Below are 15,281 nucleotides of genomic sequence, written 5' to 3' on the forward strand. Positions count from 1 at the left end.
ACAGACGAAAACTCAGTGATGTGGATACAGACTCAGTGATGTGGAGGACCTAATGCAATTTGACCGCAAATTAATACATGACCTGGGTTCACAAAATGAGGTGCGTTATGATTTTGTTGCGGCACAACCCTTTAAGCGGCGCTACTATGATGTGGTCGGACTTAAAAAAAAAGGACAATCCTGCAGGAAAATGTGCTGATGCCGTATAATATTACACATTTCATGAAAGTTAAATTAATCCATAAATCGATTATTAACAATATTAACAATTATCCAATTATATTCATATTTTCCGCGTTCATTTATACTATATTTTCAGTGTCTGCTTGTGTGCACGCCCTTCTGTCGGTCTTCCCAGCTGTAGTGCTACAGTATTTCCGCTAGGTGGAGAAACGCTCCACATTCCTTTGATCTCTGACACGCTTGCTGTAAAATACAGAAGAGCATTGTTCAGCTGTTTCCAGTGGCACAACTCGATACGTCACCCGGCGCAGAACTGCCATTTGTTCTGGTGATCCAGTTGTTTGTTCAGTATCAAATATCCGATTAATACCTGATGAATCAAAACCCATTGAAATTTCACTTTTCGTTTTAAGTGCCAAGGCTTTTTAGTCATTTACCGTAATTAACTACAATTAATGCAAGTTTTATGCTATTTCTCAGGCATTTTCATGTTACACACACACGTGTGTGTGTGTGTGTGTGTATGTGTATATATATACACGTATATGAATATGTACACACACTCTATTGACACATTTTTTGTTCCTTTGAACACGATGTGCGTTGAAAAGTATCCCTTTGTAACACGTGTGTTGAAAGTAACACCAAGCGTTGGATATTCAGAAATTAGCGCATTATTTTTGAGAGTATGTAGGCTATATCTGCGCGTGTGCATAGCTACACACAAAAAGCGAATGGTTTTTTTAATGAAAAATAATCATCACCTTTCATTTAGCAGTCCGTTTGAAATATAAAAATTCCCTCAGAGATGCCTAATTAAGTTCTAGTTTAGTCAGTTGACACAGGCAATTCATTAATACATTAATAGTAATTAACAGGTAGTCTAATTACTGCAAATTAATTAGAAGTCTTAGCATTCAAAATGAAAACAGACTTTGAAACCTCACTGGGCTTTAATTATCAGGTGTTAATCAGGTAGTCCACATTAAACCACAAGATTACCTGAACAAATAGGCCTAATTTCCTTTGCTGGAATATAATTTACTGTGGTTGAAAGTGCAGACATAAAAGCCTGAAAATGACTTAAAATGCGATGCGATTGCACATTTAAAATTTCAATGATTTAAAATCATTTTACAGTGGAAGTATTTGTTCCTTACCAGAAACATGTGTTTCTTTGTTTTTATTTTAAACAAAACTGTGGCGTAAAAGGCACACTGACGGGACAGAGGTTGTAGAAAGCGATGGGATATGAAAATTGGACAACCTTGATTTGTGCTATCCTGAAATTGTGTTTCTGTGCCGCACTTCTGAACCAAAATGGAGGGATTCTGTGAAGGAAGCAATCCCATCTCTGCAGTGTTTGTTCTGGCGTGGTGATGCAATGAATTATTAAAATCTCCAAGGGATCAATTTCAGGCTGCAACAGGGAAGCTCGGGAGCGAAAATCACGAGTCGCTCCATCTTTAGATCCCCACCGCTATGGGGTGGGGTGGGGGTGGGTCTCGAAGCAGGCTCTCGGTGGTAGAAAAACAGTATTAAAATAGCCTAACAAAGAAATTAGAAGCCAAGTAAATAATCACCAATATAATTAAAAAACGAGGTACAAACACTGTCACTAGCCCAAAACACAGAAAGACGCACTTTAGTAGTATTTCGTGCCGATGAAAAAAAAAGCCCACTCACTCAATTCTTTATCCCTTGTTTAATTCATTTAGCTATACCTTCTCTGCTACAGTTGCTTTCTATGTAGTCCTGCAACAATGTTTTATTCTGAATGGCGCGTACGCAGTCATTGACTTCAACTTGGTAAGATTTGACAATGTACTCAGAGATGATGTAATTCTTGCCAAAAAAGGAGAGAGAGAGAGAGAGAGAGAGAGAGAGAGAGAGAGAGAGAGAGAGAGAGAGAGCGAGAGAGAGAGAGAGAGAGAGAGAGAGAGAGAGAGAGAGAGAGAGAGAGAGCCTATGGCATTGCAACAAATCACAGCACTGTGAGACAATCAGTAAAATATGAGATATGCAGATAAGCTTGGCATCGCAGCCCGGTCTTGAGGGTGAAAAGCAAGGAAAAGGGAAAATGTATGCGTTATAGCTACAACCATTTACATTTTTTCAATCGCCAACGCATTTTAATCTTTGTTATTGTAGCCTATTGCATCAAATGTGGCAACTTGTAATCTGCACGTCAAACAATATCAAACGTTTGCGACCTCAGCTTGAAATCAAATCGGTAAATTAGCATTTTTGTAAACAAACGAAGGGATGACACGAACGTGTTGCTGGTGAGGTAACGCTGGGAGGTGTGGAAAGTGAGCGAATGCGCACTGAAAGAAAAGTGTTGCAGGAAAGTGCGCCAAAATAAGGATCAGGGGTGGGAGATGTAGAAATTTTGAACTCGTCTATGGGTAAATTTGGACAATATTGTTCCTAAATTTCCTTTAGCCTCGTCGCTGTAATCTGGAGGTGTGCTTTATTTGCCGACTCGTAGGCTGGTTTATTCGGATAACGTTGATGCGAAAATTGGAACGGTTCATCTAAATTCCTTGGGATGGAGCCCTGAACCCGGCACTGGGTTTAAGTTGAAAGGATATGGGACACACGACGTCAGGGACTCCAAAATTAAAGGCAATTGCAGCATTAGGTAAGAGGTTCCTTTTTTTAAAATTTACTGTGAAAATACTTTCATTTCTGTGTTCTCAATATGAACGAACAATTTTAATAGCCCCGGCTACAGTTCCGATGTTATTATTGCAGTTGACGCGACAGTTTGCGTGGAGAAAACAGGACACATAAATAACCTTATGAGTGGAAGGGTGTTTTGTTTATGCTGCTGAAGTGGCTTCAGGTGGAGGGTTTTCGGGAGCGAATGACACGCAAACCCCTCTAGCGCCGGTAGCCTTTAATGCACGCAGATGATCAAATTCACCATTGATTGCATATCCGACATGTTTAAAGGTCCTTTCAGGACTTCCCCCTTGGACACTGTGTTGACAGCGGGGCGCCTGACAGCGTGCTCACAGGACGGCACCATCTGAATTATTGAAATGCAGAGCCAGATTTTATGGCACGACTTCCTCTCGTCTAGCTGGCAAGAGCCACACTGACCCCGGCCCATATATTTAATGTATGCTGATTTTATTTGCACGTCGGAGGATTACATGAAGTGCAATCAATCATTTCGTTTTTTAATAAAATCATGTTCGTGTATCGTTGTTTATTAATGTGAATTGGTGGACAAAATGATGAATGGAATGTGTACTTAGTTAATAAGAGAATTAAACGCATTCGACAGTTTTAATTGTGGACGAATAAGAGGCGACAAGTTCTGAAACAAAGAGTACAAATTTAATTTAATTTTGCTCGTATATTTACATAAAAAATTATATCTAGACATACGTGCAAAATGCGATTTTATCCTATCGTTTAAAGAGCGCGTAAACAATGTGAATTAGCTGCTGATTAGTCCAAAGGGATTTTGAGGGTCGTGTCATTTAAGGGAAGCTTATATTATTGGAGGATGTGCAGCGTCTATTTTCATATGAATAAAATAGGCTACATCCAGGAGTGCGACTGTGCATTTTTTTTACAACAAGACATTAGGCCATAGGAAAACATAACGGAATCTAGTCTATTTGTGTATGATCTTAAACGAGGCCTTAGATGTGTTTCTCAGTTACTAAGATGTCATTAAGCAAAGCTACAATGACTAGGCTATACTGGTGGGTATTTCATGAAATATAATGCTTAGAATACATTTCTTAAATTATTTTATTAATATATCATATAACTATGTTTCCATTTCCCTCAGAACTAACGACTCAATTTGCTGATAAATGTCCTTACTAGCCGACAGGCACTATTCTACCGCTGCTAATACGCTAGGCGACTACTACTATTACTACAATAACAAATAAAAAAGATATCGAGACTGTTATTATGAATATGAATGTGTATATATGTCTTCTTCTTCTTCTTCTTCTTCTTCTTCTTCTTCTTCTTATTATTATTATTCTTATATTTTCATATTGGAGTAGGCTACATTAATGGGGCTGTAACGTTTTCCTCGCTCAATAAATATTTATTAAATAATCTAATTTTTTTTTTTAATTTTCAAATGTAAAACAAATGTTCCATTGATTTGCAGTAACCTACAGTACGGCATCTTTACAACCCATGTCCGGTGAACTGTTAACATTTATTCTTCTTTTAAGTATAACTTGTTCCTTTTTATACACTTCGAATTCTTCTATGGCGATTCTGGCCACAATTGTGGTATAGATACGGCGTTCACAACTAGATATGAAATAATTAATACTTTATATTCCATTTGCAGCGTTGTGCATTGAAGGCCTACATTTAGACTATTTTCTCGTGATTTTCCACACGAAAATTCCGAACAACGGGACTTAAAGACACGGCATCTTGTTTTCACGACACGTCTAAATAATCCAGTGATGTTGTTCTTTCCCTGTAAAACAGATGTACATTTAAAGATATTATTTAGTTGAGTTCCATTTGCGCAGGTCAGCACTTGCTGCGATACATCTCGCTCACAGCGCTCGCCAGCAGCCGGTCGAGGTCTCAATTAAGACGGCACAGATGTGAGTTCTCTCTCCAGGAAAATGGAGGCGGGGGTTTTATCGCACGCTCCAGTATTCTGTTGATATTTCTTGTTACTCGGTTTTCTGCACACTGCCATCCTTCCATCACCACGTGACTGTTCTCTGTCAAAATTATGGACTTTATTGACTTGTCCACATCTGGTCCACAGCACCATCCACGTGTTATCATGCCAATATGGTCCACTGCAACTACAGTCGTGTCTTGGCATCACTTATGTATATGATATATATAATTAAAATTGATATAACACAGGGTAAACATGATTTCACTATTAGCCTATACTCAAAAAGGATAAGTTAATACAATTATAGACAGTGGTTGCACACAGTTGAAGTGACTGCATGCAACCGCTGTCTCTAATTTCGAGTAAATTCAATTTTTTATTCCATTTTAAAATGTATATTTAAATTGTATAAATACATATAACTTAGGCCAATTTGACAAATAAATTATACTTTTGCGGTTTAAAAAAGTATTTACAAGATTATATTTTTATTGGGAAAAAAGGAAAAAAAGAATTTGAGCTGACAAATGATGGATCCAGCAATCCAGTTTCATTAAGCAAGCATATCATCTCGAAATTCCTAACACTGCAGCAGTACAGCCAGGGATGGATGAATATACATTTTTTTAGAGATCAGAGCAAAAGGTAATGATTATACAATCTGACATGCTTCATCTATTAAGGTGAATGCAACTAAGGGTGCAATTCAACCCCGGTTGACGGACCGTTTCATTCTTCAAGTGAACCTAACCTAACCCTCTAAATCGCTGCAGTTCACTATTTTACGAGGTATGGGTGGAGACACTTGTAAAATAAATCGTCAGCACGTTTAAAAAAAGACTCCTGGTAAATTGGCCGTTGACAATTGATTGAGTTGCAAATTGGCTGGGATTGGGCCAGGAGGAGCAGGTACACGCAGAATGTTCCGGCACTTTTCCCGCGGGAGGGGCAAGGTCACACGGGGCTGGTACCAGCTGGCGTCGAACAGGCTTCATTAAATCCCCGAGGACTGCAGGCTGACAGCTGAGCCACCGACAGCCAGCCATTAATTCACACCCAGGAACGAGGCCCCTCATCCTCGATATAATACACACCTCAGGAATCGCCCGCCCTCTATCCCCGAACCACTGGAAACGCTGAAGTGAACATAGCAAAACAAATAATATCCCACATCCGGGAAAGAGACTAAAGGAATACAAGAAATGACTCTTTACAGAACTTAAGAAGCGTGGAGTTAAAGCCACTGAATCAACCCCAGAGAAAAGAACAGTGAACAATAGAACAGTATGATTCAAACACGCTTAAATCAATCACCTGTATTTGCCATCAATCAATATACCTAGGCTCTATATAATCATAATCATTTGAACTGAAAGCGTTTTAGCATATTGAATGCTTCTTACTATAGTGTTCCTTTACATTGCTGAGTGGTTAAGGAAGGAATGGAATATTATTGTATCCAAAGACTTGTGAAATCTTTTGGTGAAAGAGATTTTTCGTACTTTATTCGTATTACTCTTGACTGTCAGGGATGTTGACACTTGCCACACTTTGTGAAACTGAGTCATTCTTGCATGAAGCCATATCAAAATGTGTAATGATAACGATAACGGTTATGACAACCATTTTTCGAATGAGTCATTTGCTTGAGTCATTTTCTGTCACTTGTCTTTATCCAAAAAAGGGGCGCGCTTGTCATTTGCAGCACATTTACTCTGTGCTGAATAATAACTTTATTTCTTGTGGCTATTGATAGTATGGTGGCTCGTGAAAAATTAGGTCCGGGATGTTTGCAGACCAAATAAAAAGCATGTAATTCGAATACTGTTTCCTCCCTTTTGTTTGAGATCAGCCAGTGGTATTTCTGTGGTGTATGTAGCCCAAAGCATGATGGGAAATTCCATGTATGATACAGTAATAGAATGGCAAATCCTTGGAGAGTTAGGCAGAAGCACACATCGTTATGCTGTATAAATTACCATATACAAACATTGCTTTCCAGTGCTCTGTTCTAGTTAGGTTCCTACTGCGTGGTCTTGCTCACACATCATCAGAGGCACAGCGTACATAAAAATAAAATAAAAACCTCTACCTCCTGAGCTGAGCACTGGACCAGCAAGTAATCGGCATCAGTGTGTGCAAACTGCTTGTTTCTCCGTAAAGGAAAATCAAAATCACACCACAGTTATTCAGAACAATACAATCTTTACAAAGAGAAATAACAAAATCACTGTGTAAGTGTTCATCACAACACAGAAACAACAAAAGCAGAAGCACTGAGATTTCTCTCTCCACCAAAGACCAGCAAGGAATCTCACACATTTGCAGAGAGATTGTTTTCTCACTTGTTTAGAAGGTAGCGTGACGTGTGTGGGAGGTGACTGAAGCAGAAATGTCCAGCTCTGCATATGCTTATGTTCCAGTTGAACATCCTGTGGAAATTATTTATTTATGTTGAATGTTCATGAAGCCACAAAAATAAGATTTATACTTTATCAAAATTGTTAACATGAAAATAACGAAACGTCCCTTCAATCTATGACAAAATAAGGTATTTCTAGACGGAAACAGTGGAGATCTGACATGGCATGTCCGTTCTCTATGTCTGTTTACTTTAAGTTCATTCCCCTTCATAATTTTCTGGAATAGAGCAGAATTCATGGTTCCTTCAATGATGGCAAGTCGGCCAAGTCTGATGCCATCCCCACACCATCACTCTACCACCATGTTTGACTGTTGGTATAATGTTCTTTCTGTGAAATGCTGTACATAATGGGACCTGTGTTGTCCAAAATGTTTTACTTTTGACTCAATGGTCCAAAGAACATTATCCCAAAAGGCTTGGCAATCATCCATCTGTTTTTTGGAGGGTTTTTTTGCAAATGTGAGACGAGCATGAGTGTGTTTCTCTTGGTTAGCAGTGGTTTCTGCCTTGCTACTCTCCTTTTTTTGTCCAGCCTCTTTTTGTGCCTTGAACACTGACTTTAGCTGAGGCTAGGGAGTCTTGGTTTCTAAGGCAAGCACATTGCCAATGCTTAGGGCTAAGGTGGATCAGGGAAAATAAACCAAAAATATAGATTTTGGGCCCATGGTTCCCAATGTGTATTGGTGCAGTAGAACACTGTAATGAACATTTTGGTTGACACAAAGTTGTGCGGTTGACAGGCAAGTATTGATTTGATAATAAACTATATACAGTAAGTGCTTGGACAGTGGTACAATTTCTGTTCTTTTGGCTCTGTACTCCAGCACATTGGATTTGAAATGAAACATGGAATATAAAGTGGTTAAAGTGCATTGTTTCCTGTCAACTTTAATTTGAGGGTATTTACATCCATATTAGGTAATCTGTAAAGTAATTACATTTTACCCATTTTAGGGGACCAAAAGTAATTGGACAGTTGGCTTCTCAGCAGTTTCTGATTACACAGGTGTCGCTTCCTTAGTGCTGGCATAAGAGAACTTTCAGGATCTAGGGTTGATTCCAGGCTTTTGGTTGCCTTTGGAGTCTCTTAAGGGCATTTGTCAACATGAGGACCAGAGTTGTGTCAAGGATGCCATTATGAGGCTGCAAAATAAAAAAGAAGCAATCAGAGACATATGCCAAACAATAATCTTACCAAAATAAACCATTTGGAACATCATTAAGAGGAAAGAGAGCACTGCTGAGCTCAGCCATCACAAAGGGGCTGGCAGACTAAGGAAGGCCTCTACAGTCAATGACCAATAATTAAGAAAAACCCTCAACCTGATCTCAGATCTGGACCAGAAACACTCTTCAGGAGGCAGGCGTGGGTGTATCAGTGACTATTCTCCGCAGAAGACTTCTCAAACAGATCTACAGAGGCTACATTGCAAGATGCAAAACACTAGCTAAAAAAAACAGGATGGCCAGGTTACAGCAGTACAGTAGTACCTAAATGAGCCTGCAGAGTTCTGGAAAAAGGTCTTGTGAACAGATGAGATCAAGATTGACTTGTATCAGATTGATAGCAAGAGAAGTGTGGAGGCTAAAATGAACTGCCCAAGAACCGAAGTGCACTCCTCATCTGTGAAACATGGTGGTGGGGGTGTTATAGGTTGGGCATGTATGGCTGCCACAGGTGCTGGCTCACTTGCCTTCATTGATGATGTAACTGCTGATAGCAACGGAATAATTAATTCTGAAGTGTACAGAATCATCTTATCTGCTCAAGTTCAATTAAATGCCTAAACTCATTGGATGCATCCTACAGGAAGGCAATGATCTCAAATTTGCACCAGCACACTTTGTTAATTATGTTCCAATTAATTTGTCTGAGTAAGTCTAATGTTCTTCTTATTTATGAACCTTGTGATGGCTTCATTGTCATTGGCACACCTCTGGTATGTTACCAAACATCAATACAAACTCCAAAGGCAATCAAAAGCCTAGAATCAAGACAGAATGGATACTGAAAGATTTCTCATACCTACTCCAAGGAAGTGATTGAATACGCCTGACTTAACAGAAACAGCTGAGAAGCCAACTATCCAATTACTTTCGGTTGCCTAAAATGGACTATGCATAAAAAGGGATGTAAGTCTGGATTGTCCAATGTGCATGTCAAATAAAAGTTGACAGTCTGCACTTTAACCTCATACTTATTGGGATTTAGAAGGTTGGTGGTTCAAGCCCCAGTGAAGCTCAGTGCAGCTGTTGGGCCTTTGGCCAAGGCACTTACAGTAACCCCACATTGCTCCAGGGGGGATTGGCCTCTGCTTATCCAAATCAATGTAAGTCGCTTTGGATAAAAGCGTGTAATGTAATGTAATGGACAGTGCTGCGTGGTTGATAGAGAGATGTGTGGTGAAGCTGAGCGGTTGATGGTAAGCTATGTGATTGATAATGAGCTATGTAGTTAATGGATGCCGAAAAGGCTGCACTTTGGAGTAGCCTTCTGAATCCAGTCTGCTTTCCGCCACAGACCATTACATTACATTAATTTAGCAGAAGTTCCTGTCCAGAGCGATTTACAATAGCGGAGATGCGTAAGTGCATTCACCCGAATAATACGAGCATTCCCGAACTAACAACATTCTCAGACCAGCTCCCGGAGACATCACCAAAGCACTAATGCAAGTTATATTCACAGCAGTTATACGTTTTTGTTTGCAGTAAGAAAGAAGATTAGATAGGATTTAATGACGTACCAGTTCTAGAGATGACGTCTCGCTGAACAGTAGAGATCCCGAACGCAGATTTAAACATGTATACCACATTTTACACCCAGAGGGGAGAGCAGACCCTGGCAATCGCCGACCTTAAGAACCCACATGTCAGGTGGAGACACGCCTGGATGGTGGGCATGAGCGGACTTCCGGACAAGGCTCAGGGCGTGTCTGTGAGTTTGACAGTTTGACAATCGATGATGCTGCTTAGGTCTGTGCTGCTGTGCCGCAAGACGAAAATAGGAAAGATGAAGGGATTTTCTACTCTTTAATATGAGGAACCCTTTGTTCCCTCCCTCCCACTGAGGGGAAGAGCTGACCTACATTTTTATTGCCTGGTGAGTGTGAGGGAAAGTTAGTGGGAGCGCGTGTGTCAGCATTTACTGCTAACAAGCGAGCGGAGGAACTCATGGGTGCCATTGCTGCGCCCCCCCCCCCCCCCCCCTCGCACATTTTCACCGGGGAAGCTGAAAGCTCGCCCAAACCTTAAAAGGATTTTGGGAAGGTTAACTAGACACTTCCTACTTCCTGTTTCAGTCTTGAGTAATTGACTGCTTGCACTAAGGCACTAATTGTGGTTTTTCTTTACGTAGCGAACCCTGAAAGCATTTGCCAGCGATCTTGAGGGATGGCACATCCACAATAGCACAATGATATTTTTTGTAATTTAATCATTTCCTGCCTTCTAGTTTAGCAAAATCAGTTGCAGTAATATTGCATTAAGAAGGAAAACAGTCATTGTTGTCACTTTATGAGGTCTATTTAATTTCTAACAACAAAATACATGTGTGGGTTTAAACAGTAGGGGAGAGTGGGGTCTGTTGTGATGCCGGTTTGACTGATACGTGATGTTTCCTGAGCACGAAATTGACACGAAACTGGTCCGTTGAAATCCCAGGTGAAATCAAGCTCCACAAGCAGTATCTCAGTACCTCTGCTGCAGTTCAATTTGCCGAACCTAAAGCCTGAATCTCGGACATTAGGCAGAAATATGTATTAACATGTTATAACATTGTAGTTACTCTGCTGAACTGCTTGCTTAATAATTCATATACATTATGTTGAACTGTTGGTCAGTTCTATTCTTATTTCTTTAGTTCAATATCTAGTCAAATTGCTCTTGTCATTATTCCAGAGGTGTTTTCATCATTAATAAAATTAAGACTAAAATGACTCCCAAGTAGGCCTGTGTTATTACTGTCAGAATACCGACGTACGCATGTACACCTATGTGTTTATGCTCCCCCATGTTGACCGTAGCCTGTTTTACAGTGTTCCTGCTCCCCTGTGCTAACTGCAGCCTATTTTACAGTGTTCCTGCTCTCCTGTGCTAACTGCAGCCTGTTTTACAGTGTTCCTGCTCCCCTGTGCAAACTGTAGCCTGTTTTACAGTGTTCCTGCTCTCCTGTGCTAACTGTAGCCTGTTTTACAGTGTTATTGCTCTCCTGTGCTAACTGTAGGCTATGTTTTACAGTGTGTCTACTCCCCTATGCTAACTGTAGCCTGTTTTACAGTGTGTCTACTCCCCTATGCTAACTGTAGGCTATGTTTTACAGTGTGTCTACTCCCCTATGCTAACTGTAGCCTGTTTTACAGTGTTCCTGCTCCCCTGTGCAAACTGTAGCCTGTTTTACAGTGTTCCTGCTCTCCTGTGCTAACTGTAGCCTGTTTTACAGTGTTATTGCTCTCCTGTGCTAACTGTAGGCTATGTTTTACAGTGTGTCTACTCCCCTATGCTAACTGTAGCCTGTTTTACAGTGTTCCTGCTCTCCTGTGCTAACTGTAGCCTGTTTTACAGTGTTCCTGCTCTCCTGTGCTAACTGTAGCCTGTTTTACAGTGTTCCTGGTCGTCGCTGGAGCTTCAGCAGAGGTGAAATGTGGGAGCATTTATAAGGGCTTCTCCGAATGTGTGCTGGAGCTGGGAGAGGGCATGGCTACGTACCAGGAGGAAGAGAACAGTGAGAACGGAGTCCAGATCGTCTGTGGGTGAGGGCAGCGGTGCAGCGTGCGTCCGCTATGTAAATGTGTGCGCGCTATGTAAGAGTGTGTCCACTATGTAAGCATGTGTGTCTGACCTATGTAAGCGTGTGTGCTATGTAAGCATGTGTGTGCTACGTAGGCGTGTGTGTGCTATGTAGGCGTGTGTGTGTGTGCTATGTAAGTGTGTGTACTATGTAAGCATGTGTATGCTATGTAAGCGTGTGTGTGCTACGTAGGCGTGTGTGTGCTATGTCAGCGTACATGTGAGCTTTGTAGGCGTGTGTGTGCTATCTAAGGGTGTGTGTATGCCATGTAAGCGTGTGTGCTATGTCAGCATGTATGTGCGCTATTCCAAACTGTGTGTATGCTATGTAAGCGTGTATGTGTGCTATGTAAGTGTGTGTACTATGTAAGCATGTGTATGCCATCTAAGCATGTGTGTGCTCTGTAGGCGCGTGTGTCAGCGTGTGTGCTATGTCAGCATATATGTGAGCTATGTAGGCGTGTGTGTGCTATGTAGGCCTGTGTGTGTGCTATGTAAGTGTGTGTGTATGCTATGTAAGCGTGTGTGTGCTATGTCAGTGTGTATGTGCGCTAATTCAAACTGTGTGTATGCTATGTAAGCATGTGTATGCTATGTAAGCGTGTATGTGTGCTATGTAGGCGTGTGTGTGCTATGTAGGAGTGTGTGTGCTATGTAGGCGTGTGTGTGTGCTAGGTAAGCGTGTGTGTGCTATGTCAGCGTATATGTGAGCTATGTAGGTGTGTATGTGCTATGTAGGCCTGTGTGTGTGTTATGTAAGTGTGTGTGTATGCTATTTCAAACTGTGTATGCTATGTAAGCATGTGTGTGTGCTATGTAAACATGTGTGTATGCTATGTAAGCGTGTGTGTGCTATGTCAGCATGTATGTGCTATGTAAGCATGTATGTGTGCTATGTAAGTGTGTGTACTATGTAAGCGTGTGTATGCCATCTAAGCATGTGTATGCTATGTAAGCATGTGTGTGCTATGTAAGCATGTGTGTGCTATGTAAGCGTGTGTGTGCTGTGTAGGCGTGTGTGCGCTGTGTAAGTGTGTATATGCTGACTGTCCACCCTGATGCAAATCCAAAACATTTTCCAAATACATTTAGGAAACAATTTTAAAGCTAGAAATATTTCTCAACGGGTCTGTTAAGACCCCAGAGAAGTAGTACCTTGCACATCTTATGGATTCCCACATGCATGCGAGCACACACACCCATGCACACACACACACACACACCCACACACACACCCACGTGCACACACATACACACCCACACACACACCCACGTGCACAAACACACACACAAACACACAAGCTGAAAACCAGCTCATTGAAACTTGCACCTCCTGTTCATTAAATCTGTGCAGTGCCATCACCGAGGGAAGAGTCCCCCTTTCCAAATGAAAGCCACTGAAATACACAATCAGGACAGGCTGCTGGGGAATTTATGTGTGTGTGTGTGTGTGTGTGTTGGGGGGGCCTGCATGTGTGTGGGGAATGTCATTCCCCTCACCCAAGGCGAAGAATTGAGTGATGGCCTGGGTATTTAAAATGTAATTAAACTGTATGGGGGAGAATACTAAGTCGGGGGCAATCTGAAGGACAGGAAGAAGGGGGAGAGAGAGAAAGAGAGAGAGAGGAGAGAGAGAGAAGAGAGAGAGAGGAGAGGGAGAGAGAGAGAGAGAGAGAGAGAGACTGCAGCGGTAATCTTAGAGGGGACTGGAGAGAGCACCGTGTAGTACCTGAATAATTGATGAGTTTACTGCAGCACTAAATGAAATTCAGGGGCCGTCTTGAGTGTTTGTATTTTTTCCTCCATTATTGTATGTTTTCTGGTGCCGGCATATTTCCCCAGAGTGCATCATTCACCCCCGGATGAGATGAGAAACGCGGGGAGGGAGGGTCCCTGAGCAGGCTGCCGGTCTCAGGGCAGGGGCGAGCCTTGAGCGGCAGATGTGCAGCGCACAGCAACGCTGCTCACTCGCAGCATCACTAATACAATGACTATTTCATGAGACATCGGAACTGCGTGAAGGTGAGATTCAGGGCAGCAGCTAAACGAGAGCATAGAAAGGAAAGCACAGAAACGGGGCGACGTTGGCTTAGGCGGTAAGAGCAGTCGTCTGGCAGTCGGAGGGTTGCTGTTTAGATCCCGCCCTGGGTGTGTCGAAGTGTTCCTGAGCAAGATACCTAACCCCAAATGCTCCTGACGAGCTGGTTGGTGACGTGCATGGCAGCCAATCGCTGTCGGTGTGTGTGTGAGTGCGTGCATGAATGGGTGAATGAGAAGCATCAAATGCTTGGATAATTTAAATATATAAATACAGACTATTTACCAAAAGAAGGTAAAGCTAAAATACACCGACTGAGAAGCAAATTTCACTCGCCAGTTGTAAAAAAACACACATTTCTTGCAGCGTACCGAAAGAAAGTTAGCCAAACCAAGGGTAAATTGGAATGTGAAATGAGCTTTGGTTTCTTTGTCGCATTGGTCTAAAAATAGACCGCCACCCGGAGCGCTGACGGTGTTGTTCTGCCCGCAGCCACTGGGAGGCGTTCCATACCTGTGCTACCACCGCCCTGTCGGAGTGTCAGGAGGACGTCAGTCGCATTTGGGAGAGGTTGAAGGAGGACTCCAAGAAGATCCGGTTCCAGGGGAGCCTGTTTGACCTGTGCGCCCCCAGCGCGGCTCCCAGTCTGCTCCCACGATCCCGCTCTCCACCCCCACTGCTGCTGCTGCTGCTACTGCTGGGCTCCCTCGCCTGGCTCCCCCTGTAGGCCGCCTTCCGCCACTGCACCCCCCCAAACTCCCCATAATGGCCTGTTCCTGTGGAACTCCAGAACCTCTAGAGTCTTTGGGACAAACCATTGGGACCGGGAGAGAGGGGTGTGTGGAGCAGGATAGGGTTTTAAGGACAAGTCAAACAGAAAAGGATCAAATAAAATGGATAAAGGAAATGGGCGGTTTACATATTTTTCAATCGTTCGGATGTCATGGATTTGATAAGTATTTCAGTTCCCGACTAATAAGAGCAGCTACACGACGTGACAATCAATCCGCTCTCCAGTGACAACCCCCCGCCCCTCTCCTCTCCTGCTCCGCCCCCAAAGGCCGGAGTTCAACAGCTGCTATCAGGAAACCAAAAACTTTAGAACAGGTTTTGGGATTTGGGTTCTATTTAAAGGCAGTTTCAGTTGTCTTGTCGTTAGAGGAGAAATTGCAGATGTCTGACTATCATTCCGAGCTTTGAGCACCTTAACACACCTT

General features: G+C 42.2%; 1 protein-coding gene across 1 annotated transcript; it reads left to right on the top strand.

Annotated features, from left to right (window-relative positions):
• The first annotated feature begins 2,650 nt into the window (after positions 1-2,650).
• On the top strand, positions 2,651-14,798 carry LOC133109447 (neuritin-like). The gene is made up of 3 exons (XM_061218769.1): positions 2,651-2,827; positions 11,842-11,989; positions 14,557-14,798. Exons 1-3 carry the CDS (start codon positions 2,776-2,778, stop codon positions 14,789-14,791), a joined length of 435 nt encoding a protein of 144 aa, XP_061074753.1. The 5' UTR covers positions 2,651-2,775; the 3' UTR covers positions 14,792-14,798.
• The last annotated feature ends 483 nt before the right edge of the window (positions 14,799-15,281 follow it).

The sequence above is a fragment of the Conger conger genome, chromosome 14 (assembly GCF_963514075.1).
Source record: "Conger conger chromosome 14, fConCon1.1, whole genome shotgun sequence".
Classification (NCBI taxonomy): Eukaryota; Metazoa; Chordata; class Actinopteri; order Anguilliformes; family Congridae; genus Conger; species Conger conger.

Bases quoted from the DNA above. Each gene is read 5' to 3' on its own strand.
- LOC133109447 (XM_061218769.1), top strand. From the start codon at position 2,776: ATGGGACACACGACGTCAGGGACTCCAAAATTAAAGGCAATTGCAGCA. The intron at 2,828-11,841 runs GTAAGAGGTTCC...CCTGTTTTACAG, and splicing joins AAAGGCAATTGCAGCATTAG to TGTTCCTGGTCGTCGCTGGA. The intron at 11,990-14,556 runs GTGAGGGCAGCG...TTCTGCCCGCAG, and splicing joins GGAGTCCAGATCGTCTGTGG to CCACTGGGAGGCGTTCCATA.